General features: G+C 33.3%; 1 protein-coding gene across 2 annotated transcripts in view; it reads left to right on the top strand.

Annotated features, from left to right (window-relative positions):
* Positions 1-18,036, top strand: part of LOC129747536 (T-box transcription factor TBX20) — a 103,328-nt gene that overhangs the window by 9,402 nt on the left and 75,890 nt on the right. For both annotated transcript variants that reach the window (XM_055741806.1, XM_055741805.1), the window contains exons 2-3: positions 10,324-10,508; positions 17,723-17,853. In XM_055741806.1, the coding sequence (XP_055597781.1) occupies positions 10,324-10,508; positions 17,723-17,853 (316 nt within the window). The remainder of the gene's footprint in view (positions 1-10,323; positions 10,509-17,722; positions 17,854-18,036) is intronic.

Raw genomic sequence — 18,036 nt, 5'->3', positions numbered from 1 at the left:
TTTTAAGCGACGAACCCCAAGGACAATTTTTCATAATTTTTTACCTCCGAAACATTCGAAAAAAAAAACTCCTCATCAAACTACAGCCTCAAGAGTGGTGTGAACAATTCACACTCAACTACTTCAACGTTGAGAAACGTTGAGTAGTCCGTGAGTAGGATCCTTCTTCTGATGGAGTCAAATTTCACAAAACTAAACCGAACATTGAGAATGGTGAGCAAAAAAAAATCGAAAGAAAGCAAAAACTGAACGTAAACAGCCGGCTCGCACAAAATGCCAATTTCGCAAAGTGTATGTGCGTGCTAATCGCCCATCATGAGAGGTGGATCAACATTCGTACATTTCTTCGATAAAGTTTTTGCCACATTTTTTCTGCGTTTCGGGCCCTGTGAAATGTTCCCCGAAGCTGTGGATTAAGCCATTGATAATTGAAGTCCTTTCGAAGAAAAATGAAAATGTTTTTCGATTAACTTTCAATTCAATTGTGATTCAAGTTTCGAAATTCAGTTTAATTTTTTCTATTGAATTTTCAGAATTTTGTTTTTTAACTTTACTATTGATTTTTCAAAAGAGGTACGATTGAACCATATAGTCAAATTCTTCTTAACTGAAGTTCTGAGTGTTGAAATTTTTTAGCCGAAAAACAGAAAATTATTTGGCTGATAATCTGATTGGTGCGATTGGTCCTAAGATTTTGATATTTTCGAACGAGCTTGAGTGAAAGCAATATAGCCGTTTAGTGAGCTTTTTCAACATTTAACGTCCAGCCTTACTAATGTTCTGTATCTTTAACTTTCCTTTCGGGGAGAGATCAGCCCTAGGAAGTGTCCTAATTTGAATGCCACGAGGCGCAATTTGACTTTGAATGTAGGAGAATAAAAATACGGAAGTAGCAACAGCAGTAGCCTGCACTTCTAATGTCTCTCATCGAGGTAATTATAGCACTCTGCCATAGTGAGGCAAATTTGCTTCAACTAGAATAAGAGGAACTCCGGAGAAAGTCATCATCTTCCGGGGGCCACCGCCAGATGGGCTGCCAAATCGTCCTTTCGGGTTTCCTTTAGGGAGAAAATTGCCGTCTCGTACCGAGCTGCTGCTGATGAATTGTCTGCACTTTCGCCCGATGATGATGATGATGATGATTACGCTCCTGCTTCATCCATCCAAACTGGGAAGGAGCATCACTTCAACAGTGTAGGGATATGGTTAATGGCAAAATAATTGAGGAGTTGCTGGCTAGAGTCTGCTCGGAGTACTCGGCAAGAGCAGTAAATTTAAGGGCCTTCAAGGATTTGAACAGATGTTTTGAGAAAAACTTTTGAAATTTTTCATCATCAAAAGTGAATTAAGCGTTGATGACAACATTTTTGCATTTCTACATGGGTAGAAAATCCGACTTTATACAATATTTTTTTCAGACAGTCTGCCTTTGTGGTTGACTACTTTAGAACAGCTAGAATTTAAAAAAATAGAAATATAGTTGAATCTACTATAATCTATAGTTGAATCAGCTATAATCTATAGTTGAATCTACTATAATCTATAGTTGAATCTACTATAGTCTATAGTTGAATCTACTATATCTATATCTATAGTTGAATCTACTTTATCTATTGTTGAATCTATGAAGTCAACCATAAAAGTACAGTTGTGTTAACAATATTCAAAGTTGAATGCTCAAAATCAACCATACAATTGCAGTTCAATCTATCATATTTCCACTTAAATGCAAAACCAACCAAATTTAAGCACTCAAAAAATATCAAACCTCCTAAAATAATCAATAAACCTGACGGAAGATTCACTTTCGTCACATTCAAGTTTAATCAATCGATCACCCTCCCAACCCGTTCAGGTGTGAAACATTCTTCAAACGTGCTGTTCAGCAATTGAAACCTTCGACAGCCGCCATTGCCCGAAGCTCCAACTTCAAAGAAAAACCGCCGCCGCCGCCACCACCATCGACTATTTAGAGGGGCTTCTAGTAGAGCAAAGTGCTACCGCGTCGTGGAGGGGTGCGTGCGTAAATTGAATATCCCAGAACAAATATTGCTCCAATAGCAGCAACAACCAACAAAAAAAAACATTAACACTCACAACAAGCAAAAATCGCTAATTTAACATGCTAGCCCGAAACTCCGGTTAAGTGAAATTCGAGTCGGGCGGCTTCCTTTGGGCAGTCGGGCGTTGAAAATATTTCCACCTCGAAGTTTCCCTCCATACGTAGTATACATTCAAAACGGGGGAGGGTAATCTTGAGCAGCCGTATTCCGTTTTTACCCCTTTTGTCGGTGAATGTTTATGCATTTGCAAAATTGAAGCACAATTTTCGACCCGAAGCTTAATACGCAGGAATGTTTTTCGGCTTTGATCCGTTTGGAAAATTATGAATCATGTTTGCACCGAGGTATAGAAATTTATCAAACTCAAACCCATCAAACAGGGTGGTTTGACTTCGAAGCGGCACCATTTTCTTCATCCGAAAGGTGTGCGTTTCGATTAGTGCTCTAACAAGTTGTTGAAAATTTGTTTTGGTTTGCCGCCCACCAGAGAGAAGTGCGTTTCGGTGTCGATTGATTTACGATTTTATTGGACTATCGGCGGTAGATGTTTGCTTTTAATGATTCCCTCGCCAAATGAGTTGCTTCTATGCGGATTGATACACCACTGCATTGGTTGTTGTTGTTTTTGCCCTTTTTCGGCGAGCTATAATTAAAGTGTTGAAAAATCATTGCGATCCGAGCCGAGCAATTGAAAATTCAAGTAGCAAAGGAAAGAAAACTACTCTCTATCTTTAGACGGATTTTTCGCTTCGGGTTTTCCTAAGAGGAACGCCAAGGATGGTTATTACAGCATTGTTAGGCGGCTTAACTACATCGAAACGGTGGCAAAGAAGCAGATTTATTACCATTCGGTAGCGCAACATGTAGCTTGTGTTAACAAATAAGCACCTTTAGGTCCATTTGGACCGATGAAGATACCGAAAAGTAACAGCTTTCAATCAGCTGTGAAGTTGTTCAATTTGCGAAAAAAAAAATTTACACCTTGAACAGAAATTAGACTTTTCTCGCATAAACTTCTTTCAGACCCTAGTTTACCATTTATGCTGATCTATTCATGACAAAATGAACATGAAAAATATACTTATGTAACTTTTTAGTCTTCAAAGTACCATAAATATGATCAGAAATGATAACATTACATTCTAAATTCTCACAAGTACGCATGAGCAAAGTCCTCATTAGAAAAAAGTCATTAGAAAACTAAGCTGTTGATTATCAAAAATATGATAAGAAAAAAAAGCAGTTGTTAAAAAACTATTCCTGGACATCTACATGGTAACCTTTATGAATTTGTTTGAATTTCTTCATTAAAACTAAGAAAATCTAAGGAATGAAGAAAATTTTACAGATTGTATCAGCTCACATGTTTTTTTTGAAAACTGAAATCTAATATGTTTCTGCATATATTTATATATGTGGAAAATTCACCATGTATGCGCGTTAGTGTATTCTTAAGGTTATTAGTTCAACCAATCTTCAATGAAATCAGCACATACCAAGGTTGCCATTATCACAGAAAAAACTGTAATTTTACAAAATTTTTAGCAAATTTTCTACTAACAATCTATGTCACAGAACAAAGAATTTTCTACACAATCCCAAATTTCATAATGTTTTTAAAATTTTGTACGTTTTATTAAAATTATAATTTTTATGTCTTTAAAAATTTTAGATTTTTTACCTTGAATTGAAAAAAATATGGAAAGATTTTTAATGTTTAATGATTTTTCTGAAGCAAAATGTAAGGAACACCAAATCTCTTATGACTTTTTAATGAGATTAATGGATTAGTATCACAAAAAACTAACATAGAATTTTTGGGTAAAATCACAGAAAGTCAGAAAAATTTCTAGCAAAAACACAGATTTTTTTTTTCGACAACCTTCGCACATATCAGGTGTGTCCTGGAATGAGTGTGCCTCATTTGTAGATCGATCAAACAGTTTCGCTACCGTAAAAAATTCATAAGATTTCCAGTATTATGAATCTACGACAGGTATTCCGCACTCGTGTAGATATATATTTGCCCTGGCAACTGATTGAACGTTTCTAATAATCTATCTATTTACATAAACAGCAATTTCCGTTTGTTTGTGTGTTTGTCTTCAATAGGCTCAGCCTCCTTAGGACTTAGAGATCTGAAATTTGGCATGGTGCTCATAAGGATCAGGAATGATGAAAAATATTTTTAGATTTTCGGAAGACCCCTCTTGAAGGGGGTCGTCCATACAACACAAATATTGTTTTAGCGATATTGACGTTATTTTACATCGGATTGAGATGAAAATTAACACATGAGTGTTTGGACGGATGAGCTTTCGATTTCAGGTAGCAAATTCAGGGTCAGGGGTCGGCCAAAAGGGTCGTTCATATAACATGTTCACTGTTTTAGAGGTATTGACGTTATTGTTCATTGGATTGCAATGAATGTGATGTGATGAAAATCTTTAAACACAAGCTAGACTTCGCACATTTCCTCGAACATGACTCCTAAGCTTCTGCACAGTTCCCATCATTTTCACCACTCGGGGCACTTTGGCGTATTTATGTTTTTGGCACATTTGGCTTTTGTACCATCCTAGTGCGTCTTTGGCGTAATGACATGATGCCAAAACGAGCCAAAATATGACGGGTCCATCATGCTGCTTGATCATCGGCAATAAAGGCTTCTGGAGGCATTCCTTCATAAAGTTCTGGGTGTTCATTGTTTCCGATGTGAAGTATGGCCTAGATATTTTGCCGCATTCGTAAATTGCCTGCCACACCACCACCTTTTTGCCAAATTTTTTGGTGAAAATGAATTTCTCCGTTTCGTCCTTGCGTACTGTGAAGTATTTCGGCCCAGAATGGGTTTTATAGTCTAATTTCGCATAAGTTTCATCGTCCATGATAATGCACCCGGAACTTTTGCTAAAAATTGAATAATCTTGCTGTTGGTTTGACAGAAGCGGCTTGATTTGGGTCCCTTTTAGGTTTGTTTTCTGCTTCCGGTACGTCTTGAGCCCAAGTTGCTCTTTAGCACGCATCACGTTAGACGTCGAAGCCCCGTCTTTTCTTGCCACATCCCGAACGAAAACCGATGGTTCCTGTTTGTAGGCATCCCTGACCTTTTTGTCGATAGCAGGACTTACAGAACCGGATTTTCGACCACTCCTCGGTTCATCGTCAAACGTACAATGTTCCAGTTCCAGTAAACAGTTTTTCTTACCGCTCCGACGTTCACAACCTCTATTTTGGCCAATTTTATCAATGAGATCCCACTCACCACTTATGCACGATACTTTTTCTCTTCTCCGCAGTAACACAAACTAAATATTTTTTTGATGTCATCACGTACAGAAAAATGTAAACAAAAGGACGCAGCCAGTAGTATTCGAAAAAAAATAATTTATTCAAAATGACCGTTAACATTAGGTATGCTTATTATTTCTGGAACAGTCTATTTACCTTAAATTTAATCAGTTTTCCTTTTTTTTCAGTAAATTGTCAATCCTATCCAAAATGTGGAGTCTTCTGCTCAACCTAATGAATCTCTCCACTATTTTTTGCCGAAAAGCTTACTTCTCACGAATTAATTCAATTGATCTTTGTTTGTACTTTGAAAAGGATTCCGCTTCATTGATGCACATTTTAATTAACCATGTTGGCACTTCTTTCTTCTCACTGTCATGAGAGAAAACACTTATGCTATGCTATGCTATGCTCTGCTATGCAATGCTATGCTATGCTTGATTCTATGTTTTGAGTAATATTGAATGAGAAAAAGGAGGAACTGGAAGCACAATTAAGATAAAAAAACAATACAGCTAGATATTTTGATCAGCAATTGAATCTAAAAAACAAAACTTCATTTGATAGCTCTATGCATTTCAAATTTCAGCGCCGCATAATAGGCCATGATTTTCTTCTCGCAGATGTATTTACGATAAAGGACGGCGTCGAAGCCCGATTGGGGTTAAATTGGGAAGAATGACAGCTTGCTGTTAAATTACTTAAAAAACAAAAAAAAAAGCGAAGCCACACTATTTACAAAAAATTACGTGTTCCATATTATCTGATGAATCTACGATAAAACCGAAATGTTATCACCGCAATTCGTGCACTTCTTAAAAAAAACATTCTTATCTGAAAATTCCTCAACATTAAATTATCATTCACATTATACATAAAAGTCAGTTTAATCTATCTTTAATCAGCGTTTCTAGAAAATTCAAAGCATTCAGCAGAGACTCTCTGAGTAGAGAAAAAAAAATGAAAGGCACACGATAAGCTCTCGAAGCCACCCCAAAAACCGAAATCTGAGATGCTTCTGTTAAAAAATTTTATTCAAAAAAGACGACAATATTTTCGATCACACATAGATAAAAAACCAAAAATCTACTTTTTTAACGTCTTCTGAATAAGCACATGGTGACCGTTATAAACTTTCTTTATGACTGACTCATAGAATAACCCTATTGATATGAATTCTGATAAAAGTTCCTAAAACAGAATATATTTCGGTTTTTAACAAAACTACATGAATACAAAATCTGCGTAAAAATATTTGACAACTGCGCAGAATACTTGGATTTAAAAAAAATTGGATGAAAGACATACACAAACCCACTGTGAGCATCAAAATTTTCACTTTTTTTTAATGAATTAAAGTAAAATAAAATCTTAGCAAAAGACGTGTTTTTTTAAAGGAAAAAAAATTGCTTGATGCCATCACAGATCTTTTACTAATGTGAACGAGAAACTTTCCTCCTGACAGCAACCATTTTTATAATATTCAAAATTGACATGACGGTTGAAAGAATTTTTTTTTTCTAAACTTGATAGTTTTTCAGAAAACAAATGATTTTGAATATTGTTATACAAGAAAATTATGGCTGACGGAAAATGAGAATTTTAAAAATGAAATTTTGCTATCAGTTTATCTATCATTTAAGAATTATTTCGTCAACAACAATTATTCATCAGATTATGTTGTGAGACGTAACGTCATTAAAATAAAAAAATAATGACGTTACGTCTCACAACATAATCTGATGAACAATGTTCCTCCAATTCACTTGATCCATGGCAACCGTTCTTCAATTTCTCGGTTATTTAGAGTGTTTATTTAGGGAATTCACGTGAATTTAAAAACAATTGGGATTTCCTGTATTCCAAGAAACGGTTGGAAAATCCCGGTAATCTAACAAATCTAACAAAAAGAGCTAAATTTTCAAAAATTAACCCGACCTTAATTGAAAAAATAGTCAAGTTCAAGAAGGAAGATGATCGCTAGATTATGATGGTTTTTTTTTAACATGGTTAAAATATTGAATTTGAGAAAAAAAACATTTGTTTTACTGGGAACCCGTTTGTTTAAAGTATTACGTTAATAAATATGCAACGAAGGAACGACACTATTTGAAACTCATGGACTGTTATCTGAAAATTTCACGAGATTTGCAGAACCTTCTGAAGTTTAATAAACCAATTTCTATAAATAGTGATAAATTTTCCTAAATTTTCTCAATGTTCTGTAGAATAATGCAGTAAATTTTGTTGTCAAGGCACTAACACACTCTTTACATTGAATTGAATATTGAATTCATATTTTTCACTCTATTTATTGAATTCATATTTTTGAAGGGCTCAGATTTATTGAGTGTGTGTAATTTTTTTTCGTATTATAAGCTGGTTCCAAATTTTGAGCATAATTCAATTTTTTTTTTCAAATTATTTCAATTGATTAAAAAACAATTAACAATTTCAAACCGATTTTTTTTGTTTAATTATTACTACATAATTCAAAATTCAAAAAAAAATCGTATTTTGGCATTTCCTAGTTAGACGCTTCAGACAGCATACATTAAAAAAGTAACTAAATTTGGTGAGTAAATTCATGTCGTTTTTTCAATGAGAATAAGAAATAATAAATACGAATCAAAATCAGAACTGTCACTCGGAGAATAAATCAAAATTTGATCCTTCTCCTTTAGGAATTTTTGATTTTTGTTACCGATTTGAATACTGAATCGAAAAATTAGAATTTGAATTCATAAAGATTTCCTTTTCTTATTAAGTTGAAGAAAAAAAATCAGATCTTAACCAGATTGATGTAGAAATCAATTCTGTACATTAAATTCTGGGTTATTTTTCATTTTAATTCAAGTTTTCCATTAAAAATCTTATCATTTTACTCCATTTCCAAATCAAAAAGTTTGATTAATGACTACAAGGACCAAGTTAAAGATTTTAATGGCCAATAAATATTGTTATTTAGATTTCTTTGGAATCCAAAAAATTGTAAGAAAATACAAGCAAATGCCTTGTAAAAAAAACACATTAAAGACTTAATAGGTCTCAGAGAAAGAATCTTTTTCCGTTTGATAATTTAAGACTGTATTTTCATCCAGGTTAGAAGTAATAATATAGTCTAGGTTTTTTTTTTGAATTTATGTGTTTCTTGTAATTGTTTTGAATTTTAAAACTAAATTTCATGTAACAGAAAATGAACACTCTTTTAGTTGTTTTAAATATTTTAGAGATCCTCAAAAAATTGACTGACGATCCATTGCATTTGTGCCAAGTGCGCCAATTAACGAGTATGAGGTGTTTCACTGATTGTCAATTTCTAGAAGAGGACTTTCAGTTTAAAAAGCTCCAATGTACCACACAGATGAAAAAAAATCTAAAAAATGTCAAACAAATTTGAAGCATATGCAATATTTAATATCCTTTTTTGTAGGATTTGTTTAATAACAGGTTTGAGTTCGAATCGTAATTTATTTTTTTTGCTCTTCAACAAGTCTTTGAAACTGAGATTAAAATAATAAATGTTTGGGTTATTTAAAAAATTTAAGAAAAAAAAATTGACCACCAGATCTAAGATTTTTTTAAAAAGGTGTTTTAAAGTTGTAGGTTAAGCAAATTTTACCAGATCCTGTCCCAACTTAAGTTAGTTAAATTAAAAGTCGATTAAGGTAAAACCATCAATTAGGGTGTCGTAATCCAGAGAATTCCGGACACATCTCCCTGAAACGATCCTTCCTTCCAGTTTAAGTTTGTTGATGATTTCAACGTCTTCGGAAAAAAAGTTTTCTTAATAGAGGGAAGTAAACAAACAGAAGAAAAAAAAACCAGCAGCAGCTGCACCAAATTTGGGTTTGGAACATCGTCCGGCACACGCAAAATTTTGCAGTCCAACTGACTGACCTCACCCGAATGGCATTTTTCGACGGTATCAATGACTTTTTGTAGGTTGATTTTTTTTTCTTTGGTTCTTGGATTCTGCTCTAACTTCAACCCCTCGGTTTCTTATGAGAGCAGCTCCGGGTGTTTCGATGTGTATTTTTTCAAACGAGATGTTTACACAAAGCGTTAGTTTTGGCTGTCGAGGAGACTCCTTCGAGGATGCTTGCTGCCGGTTTTTATTTTCTGCTATGTGTCCCGACTTTTTCGGTGCCTGGTTTTCCTGAACATTTTGCCCCAATGCTCTTTTTTCGGTTGCTTTTATTTCTTCCAAAAACCGAAAAATCAACCGCCACCACCTTCAGATTGTGTTGTTGTTTTCTGTGTGTAGTTTACTGAATTTGAGCCGAGCTTTCAATGGTTTTGATGGTTTCGAGACTCGGTGAATGAGGTGCGGGCGCCTCACTTAAGCACACATTCAGAAATACACAAACACACACATTCGCTCGCACGCTCAATTCATTTAATTGTTTCACGCCTAATTTACATGTTAATTTAATTAATTCCTCCAACCGACCGAATGGAGATTTTGTTTGCGTTTCTACGCGAGGCGGTTGTTCCATGATGGTTAAGTTCGCTGGTGTTGGTGCAACCCTTTTTTCTTCTTCCTCCCTATGCTCCTGTATTTCAGTGCCACAATTTGGTTAACTCGCGAAGGTCGCTCAGCTTTGGACCCTCGTTTGAATGGAGAAAAAGTGGTGGAAGTTGGTGGAAGCCGAATGGAAATTGGCATAAATTTATACCCGCTTGTTATTTGATTTATTTAACATGCGGTAATATGGCGGCGCTACAGCGGAATAATTAATTGCGCTGCCGCTGGTTTTCTGTTTGGGGAATTATTTTTCTCCAAACGCGCTCGTCGTTTCGACATAAATAAGTCAGAGTGAGTAGAGTTCATACGCGCTTCGCGCGAAGCCCGCGGCTAGCATATAGATAAACAAATTATCAACTAGATAAGAGGCCTGTGCCCCCCTTAAAAGCGTATACAAACAAATCTAATCGAGCGCCATTTTGTTTCCTCCCCTTTTTGCAGATCCCCCGCGTTCGGTTGATCGTCTCTCGCCGGAAGCGGATGACGAAGTGGACGTCGACGTCGAGGAGTGTTCCGATTCGGAGGAAGCGTCCCGGTCCGGGCAGGAGCGCAATTCGCACTCCCGCGCAACGGCCACCCCCAACAGTGTCTCGGACGAGGAGCGGCTGACACCGGAACCAGCTTCGGTAAGTTACTCTACATTTCAACCTCTCATAAAAATACCCCCTCCACCCCCTCAATAACCTAGTTCTAAGTTTTGAACGATCCTTAAAGATGAGACATCATCAACATTTGGACATTGGTCCTTTGGCACATCCATAACATAGTCTGAAGCCTGTTGCTTCAAGTCTTCTTAGCTAGTGGGCATGAGATCGAAAACCGGTCACGGCATACATATTTAGTACCGTCAACTGGGGCAACATGCAACAATTTTCAACTTCAAAGGCTTTTAAAATCTTAATGCTTACAGATAATCATACCTCTTGTACATCAAAAGTTTTAAGGTTGATGGGACACCAAACTGACGTAGTCAGAAAAATTATTGGTTTAACCAGTTATTTTTAAATTTACAAAAACATGATATTTTCACCCTACTAAGAAAAAGGGGTAAGTTGCAACAAAATCTGAAATTAATGATAAATCAAATGGAATCGTTTGAAAATTTATAGTTTTAAATACATTTGTGATGTCATGACGCATGAAGCACCAATTGCAGTAATATTTGGTTTTGTTCGAATTAAATTTTAAATTTTTTCTGACAAAAATGTTTTTAAGAAAAGATTGTTAATCTGCTGCATACATTTAGGGATAAAAAATACTACAAAATATTCTGTTATCTTAAATCATGTAATAAATCTTAGGATGGATAAAATTTTAATGTTGACAAACGCATAATGCAAAACAATCATATCCCAGCATATGGAAACGCGATTCATGAGATTTAGTTCTGATTTGCATTTTGTTGCATTTTGCCCCAGACGGCTAACTGAATTATAAAAATATTTATTTTAAAAAAATTGGAGATTGTCCGAAAAATATTTATACACCAACAGTGTTTGTATAGGATAATGAAAGCAATACTAAGTTTGTAGGTGATATCATTAAGCCAATCCGTTATACTTGGTAAAGTTTTTTAAGGCATCGAAAAATGTAAAAATTTGTACATCTATTGCTCGATTTTTTAAATTTTTTATGAGAATCAAAAATATTAAAAAACTCTTTCACGATGTTCAAAACTATGTCTTCATCAATTTGTTTTCATTCAATGATAACTTTATTACAGTATATTGAAATAAATATTGAATGAGTGATGGGATAAACAAATGTTGCATCTAACCCTGCTTTTGCATGATGCCCCGTTTGACGGTACATTTTCTGTGAGTTGGTGGTTTTAACATTTGTAAGATGCTAGAAATCATAACCACGAAAGACGCACGCTTAGAGTTAAGAAAAAGGGATCTCCTTTGAGAAAACATCAAGTTTCATTAAGATCCTGTATGTGTTTGTGTTCGTTTTTTGAGTAGTTTTTTATGTTATGAAGTTTTTTGGTTCAATAAAGCATCAATTTGAAACTTGCATGTATTATCTTGATGATGCAAATGTTTCTTTTTGATTATGATTTTCCGTTTTTTTTTCGTAAGGTTAGTGCTCCTACGTTGGAACTAGAGCCATTTTGTTTGCATAGATTCAAGACGCTTCTATGCAAATAATGAACTCTTATTCTTTCTTTATTCTATCATACTGCTAATCAAAAAAGTAATATTTCTTTAAAGGTAAAGCAGACAGCTCAATTATTAAGAAGCATTTCGAGAGAGATTATGAATAAATCACATTATTTAACAGGTTGAAACTAATTTTAAAGGAAAACTGTCATTGCTGTGATGAATATGAAGTTTACTATTTATGTTTCCTAAATTAATAGAAAATCGTTGGAAGAAGAGGTAAATGGTCCAAAAATAGGACATTTTCAGCCATGATGTTCCATTGTTATTTAGACCTGGCATTAATTGTTTCAATAATTTCCAATCAATTAAGGTGCATGAACATTTCTAACAAGTTAAATCAGTTTTAGGAAAATAAGCTAAAAGTAAACACAAAAAACCTTCTAACTATTTTGCAACTGAGAAATGTACTAATGGAGAAAAAATTTGAGATATATATATATAAGAAACTATGGTGTTCATTTTAATCGTTAGAATCCCTAATATTAGTTCATATTATTTTTTAATTCAATATAAAATATTAAATTAGCTTTTTGATATTTTTTCGAGAAATCTATCTTTTTACTGGCATTTTAGACCTATGTATGTCCAATAAAGAATACAAGTCCAGTACCAAACCAGGAACAGTAGGTTCGAAGTTGGAAATTTAAATCATCCATATCTGTGTAAAGCAAACCAAGGATAAAAATTGTCATTGAAACTTGCAGATAAGACCATTAACTAGGCATGAGTTTTGTCAAAACCACAAAACGCCCGTTCATGTATGAGAAAAACATGGGTTTATAAAAGTCACCGCTTAAAGGTTCCAAAATTGGGCAACTAACCCTACATTGAGATTTAGAAAGTTTGATATCAAAGAATATCACATTCGAAGGATATTTACATTTATACAACAACACAGTTTTTCATTGAAACTCTATTGATACTGAATAGAGAAAAAACATAACAAAAACAAATGTTGAAAATAAAAATTCAAAAAATTATGGGATTTTTCACAAGTTACACAGTATCTAAGGCTTAACAGCTTTCTTTTGAGCTAGAATATTTCGCATATAAATATCTATATGTGTCTCTTAATTGTCATTGTGGCAAAAAAAAGCAATATAAAATTCATTTGATAAAGAACAATGTTTCTCAGAAAAATTTGTAATGTTAATTCCGCTTTTAGATCACCATTAGTATTTTTTATCGAAATATTTTTATATATTTGAATCCGTAACTTCGTATCCTGATGTTCCAATATTCTGAGAATAAATTTCAGAATATGTGATATTACCTCATAGTTTTTTATGCGATATCGAGACTTCAAACGATGATTACCATTTTTCTGACGTTATGTCTTGAACTTGTGATTTTTTTGAATTAAAATAGATGTAACAGGTTTAAAATTTCAAAACATTTACGACATTGAAAAAAAAATCTTAGCTTTTCATTCAACCTTTTTCATTATCTTGATCGTCACCTTGATATGCCTTTAAAAATTTTTTTTTTTCTATTTTGAGGCCAAAGTAAACTTAATCAAACTGAAACTTAAAATTGCCTCTAACCCCATTTACAGGAAAAAATTGAATAGTATAGATATTGTGAGCGTTAATGAGATTGTAAAGAGACTCATTAAGAAAAATAACTATGTGATTAGTTTTTTTCATTTGATCGTTTTTCCAATCTACTTTAGCAATTCGAACCTTGATGAATACGTTTTGAACTTATGTAAATTATTAAAAAATAAAGAAAAAAATTTGAATCTACGAGTGTTTTATTGAGATTTTGGCATAGTTGGTCATAAGTTCCTAAAAGCAAAACAAAATGGCAAAATAAATAGTTGACTTGTATTGAATTTATCTCCTTAGAAAAATTTGGTTAAATTTGCTGGATAAGTTTCCAAGCCATTTAAAATAAATGTATGAGGAAACATTTCTCGTATCCATTCTACGTTTTTTTTTCTTTCATATCTCAAGTTATTAAAATAAAAAAAAAGTATGGATAAGTCTAAAACCATAAAAAATGTGGCCTCATTAACCTAAAATATTATCGATTATATAATTTGCCACAAAAATAAATAAGAGCGGGGTGCCTTTTTTCCATTACGATTTTGCCTAGATAATTTGTAGTTGAATAATGTAAAAGTTCTATATAATTACTCTGGCTTGAGTTTTTATACATTTAAAATTGTTTTTTTATCCTAACTTTCGGAAAAAATGTTCGAGAACTCACAAATTTTAAAATAAAGTGTTAAAAAATTTAAGAAGAATTTCAAAGGTTTCATTTTGCATTAACTTAAAATAACTTAAATAAGCAAGTTATAAGATAGTTGTTTAAACCAGAAACATTATCATTTTGCCGTTCAATTCAAATTTATTTTCTACTCTTGAAAACTCGATTATTATATAAGATTTAAGTATGAAACCTTATTTCTATGAAACCAGTTAAATATATTTCCTGCTTAATTTTAACCTGAAGATAAAATACAAGTTTTTCCACCAGCAAAAATTTATTAAAAAAATTATTACATTACTATAACATTTGAATATTTTTTAAGTTTAAATCTAGATATTTCAAAGAACTACATTTTAAAATGAATGCAAACTCTATTTTATAATTAGGATTTCTTTTGGTTTGCGGTTTAAACTAACTGCAATATAAAATTTTCATTTATAATCTTGATCAGAAATATGAAACTACGAACTCCTGCTATTTGGATCCTTAATAAAACTCTCACATTGTTATTTTGATTATTATTATAAAACTTATGCACAAATCTGAATCTGAATTTTTAATCTTTTATTCCGAGTCTAAATCCTGCCTTTTGATCTTAGGCTCAAATCTTAATAACGAATTAAAAAAAATTAAATTTTCGTTCTAGACAATAATTTACTGTTTAATATAATCCAAAAAATCGTAATTTGTTACAGAGCCCTTAACCGGATATCTCGTATAAGAATTCAGAATTTCTAGATATGAGTCTGAAATCTTTCTTCAATTATTTATTCGGAATTCAACTTGTGAATTTAAATGAAAAGGGGAATATAGACACTATTCCAATTCTGCATCATCATTCTGAAACTTTCTTAGGTTTTTATTCTATATAAGTTAAAAATAAAAATTACAAATCCATTAATCCAAATCATAAAAAATGTTTATAACATCCAGTATTTTCCTTCACATTTCGAAATGATGAGTTTCAAAAATGGAAAATGCAACTTGTTTAAATTTGAAATGTAAAACCAAGATTCGAATGTGTCAATGATGAAAAACAGAAATTCAAGAATAATAACCTGGATACAGATTTCGAAATCTTATCACAGACATCGAATTTTAATCTTTAGCTATGAAACCACAAAATCTGGAACAATTTTAATGATATTTTTCAGTGAGTATCAAGGCCGTGCAAATTCGGGCTAGTTTCCTAATTATCTGCCAATATCAAAATAGTTCAATTAAAAATTATGAAGAAAAATATTTAATTTTTTTTAAGACACGCTAGTCAATTTCAAATCATATTTAAACCCTTTAATGCATTACTTTTTTTAAATGACTCAAATAACGAAATTCAACAGGTTTGCAGTCGTTAATTTGAGTATTATAAAAGTTATGGCCCATCGAAGATCGAAAATAATTTTTGAAATTCTTAGTTCATTTCAATAAGATTTTGCTTATTTCTTCAAAACCTTGTTAATTGGGTGCAGGAAGGTGTTTGTGATTGAATAAGATCAAAAAAGTTTGTAAGAACTTGCAAATCTGAAGAAAAAACAACAATTTTCCAAAAACTATTTCTTTCAAAAAAAAAAAATATGATTTTTGCAATTTTTTCGCATATTTTGATCGATCTATTAAAAAACCATAGGCTGATTTCTTTTAATCTCTAAAATATTTTTTGTGAATACATCACTCAAAAAAATTTAAGCGTTTTCGAGATATTTTGATTTTGATTTGTGTTGTTTTAAAGCAACACTATGCATTAAAGGGAAAAGCTTCCAAAAATTGTCAATGTTAATATTGTTAAAACTTACTGAAAACGTAAGGAAGCAAAATACATAATTCCAATTACTCAATGTAAATATTTGTATGCTTTTGCACGAAAAGACAAAATCTGGACAATCCGACAAACTAAGTATCATATTATTGAAATTCAATGTTTGAGACTAAATTTCTATCAACAAGTGAGAAAATTTTTGAAAAACTAATTCGGACCTGGGAGAAGATTTCGAAGATTTTGATTTTAATTCTGAGTCGAGATTATTACTCTTGAATCATATTGGTCGTTCATCAATATTTGATTAAAAATTTGAAGTTTTGAGTTTAGAAGACAACATTTCGCTTGGAATTTTCGACTCTCATGGGAAAGAGGAGGGTTAACCCCCTAGAACCCCCTCGCTCCTACGGCCATGCCCTCCCCTACAAAAGTTAGTTTTGTTCGTATGACTAATTCCATATAAATGCACCAAAAATGTATGTATCTCTCACCTTCTCTTCCTATCTCACTCAACAAAAGAAGGGGTGGTTCTCAAATAATTATATAAAAAATAACTCCTATCAAAATATAATCTCATACAAAATTGAATGCCTTTTTTTTATTTACTCTCGACATTTAAAAAAAGCTATGGTGGGTCCAACCTCTTTTCCTTTTTTTAACTGGGATCAGGGAAAAGTCTCAAACAACCGTAGAGTCTTTTTTCCGTATCCAATCATCTTCTTATGATAAATTTAGTTCGATTTTTTAGATAATTGTATTATCTACAAAAAATTATACGGGAGCCCCCTTCCCCTTTCTGTTTTTCCAAAGGAAGATGGGAAGGCCTGCAAACCATCTTGGAAACATTTCGTTCAGCCAAATAACCTCGTATCCCAAATTTGATTCCCCTCTCTTGATCAGTTATCGAGTAATGTTAAAAATGTATGGTCCCACCCCACTTTCTATACTTTCAATGCCAGTCTGAAGAAGTTTCAAACGATCATAGAACCTTTTCCCATATCCACATATCCTCCCATCCCAAATTGGTTTCATTAGCTCGAATAGTTATTAAATTATAGGATGAAAATTGTATAGAAGCCCCCCTCCCTCATTTTTAAAAACTGGAAGAAGAGAAGGGTCTAAAATAATCATTGAAACATTTTCGTATCCAAAAACCCTCACATTCCAAATCTGCTTCCATTTACTTGACAAATCTCTAGTTATGTTTAAAAATCGTAAGAGAGCCCCCCTTCAATCTTCCTATTTTCCATCTGGAAAAAGAGATATTTTTGCCAGGAATTTACCTCTCGATGACATTCTTCTCTATGGAAAAGGAAAGGGGTGCCAAAAATTAATAGAAATATTTCTCGTAGCCGAATACCCTGTCATGCCAAATTGGATACTATTCGCTTGAATTGTTTCTCAAGTTATGCAAACAATTCTGTTTTGCCTAGGAGACCCTCTCTCTCCTTCCAGTAAGACTCCTCTCTCCAAATCTTTAACAGGAACCTTCTCCGGCTTCAAAAGCACCCAACTTCCAAGTTTCAAGCAAAATGGTCCAGTAGTAGGTATCCGAGTTTCAAGGAAACATACAGACATACACAAATGCATTTTTATGTATATAGATGGCCTGAATTTAAAATAAAATTCTAAATATCTTCAAAATATAGAATGAAACAAATTCTCAATTTAATCCTTTTTCGTTTTTCCATCTCTCCCTTCCCAGAAACGACCAACGATCGTCGGAACGTGCAACTCGGACGATCTGCGGCCGGTTCAGTGCCACCTGGAAACCAAAGAGCTGTGGGACAAGTTCAACGAGCTCGGCACCGAGATGATCATCACCAAAACGGGACGGTAAGTGTCAAACTTCGAATGGAAGAAAAAATCCTCTCTAGGCGACACTTTCTCGCTCTTAAGGGGTGTCAAATCGACTGTTGTAATTCCGGCCTTAGAACAGAGTCAGAATTTTTCAAGTGTTTGAAATGAAGAGTATCGGAGCCTTTTTTTCGGTCGAAAGGTTTCTACACTTTTCTTTTC

The sequence above is a fragment of the Uranotaenia lowii genome, chromosome 2 (genome assembly GCF_029784155.1).
Source record: "Uranotaenia lowii strain MFRU-FL chromosome 2, ASM2978415v1, whole genome shotgun sequence".
Lineage (NCBI taxonomy): Eukaryota > Metazoa > Arthropoda > Insecta > Diptera > Culicidae > Uranotaenia > Uranotaenia lowii.
The sequence above is the reverse complement of the archived record's forward strand: the minus strand, read 5'-3'. Positions and strand labels throughout refer to the sequence as shown.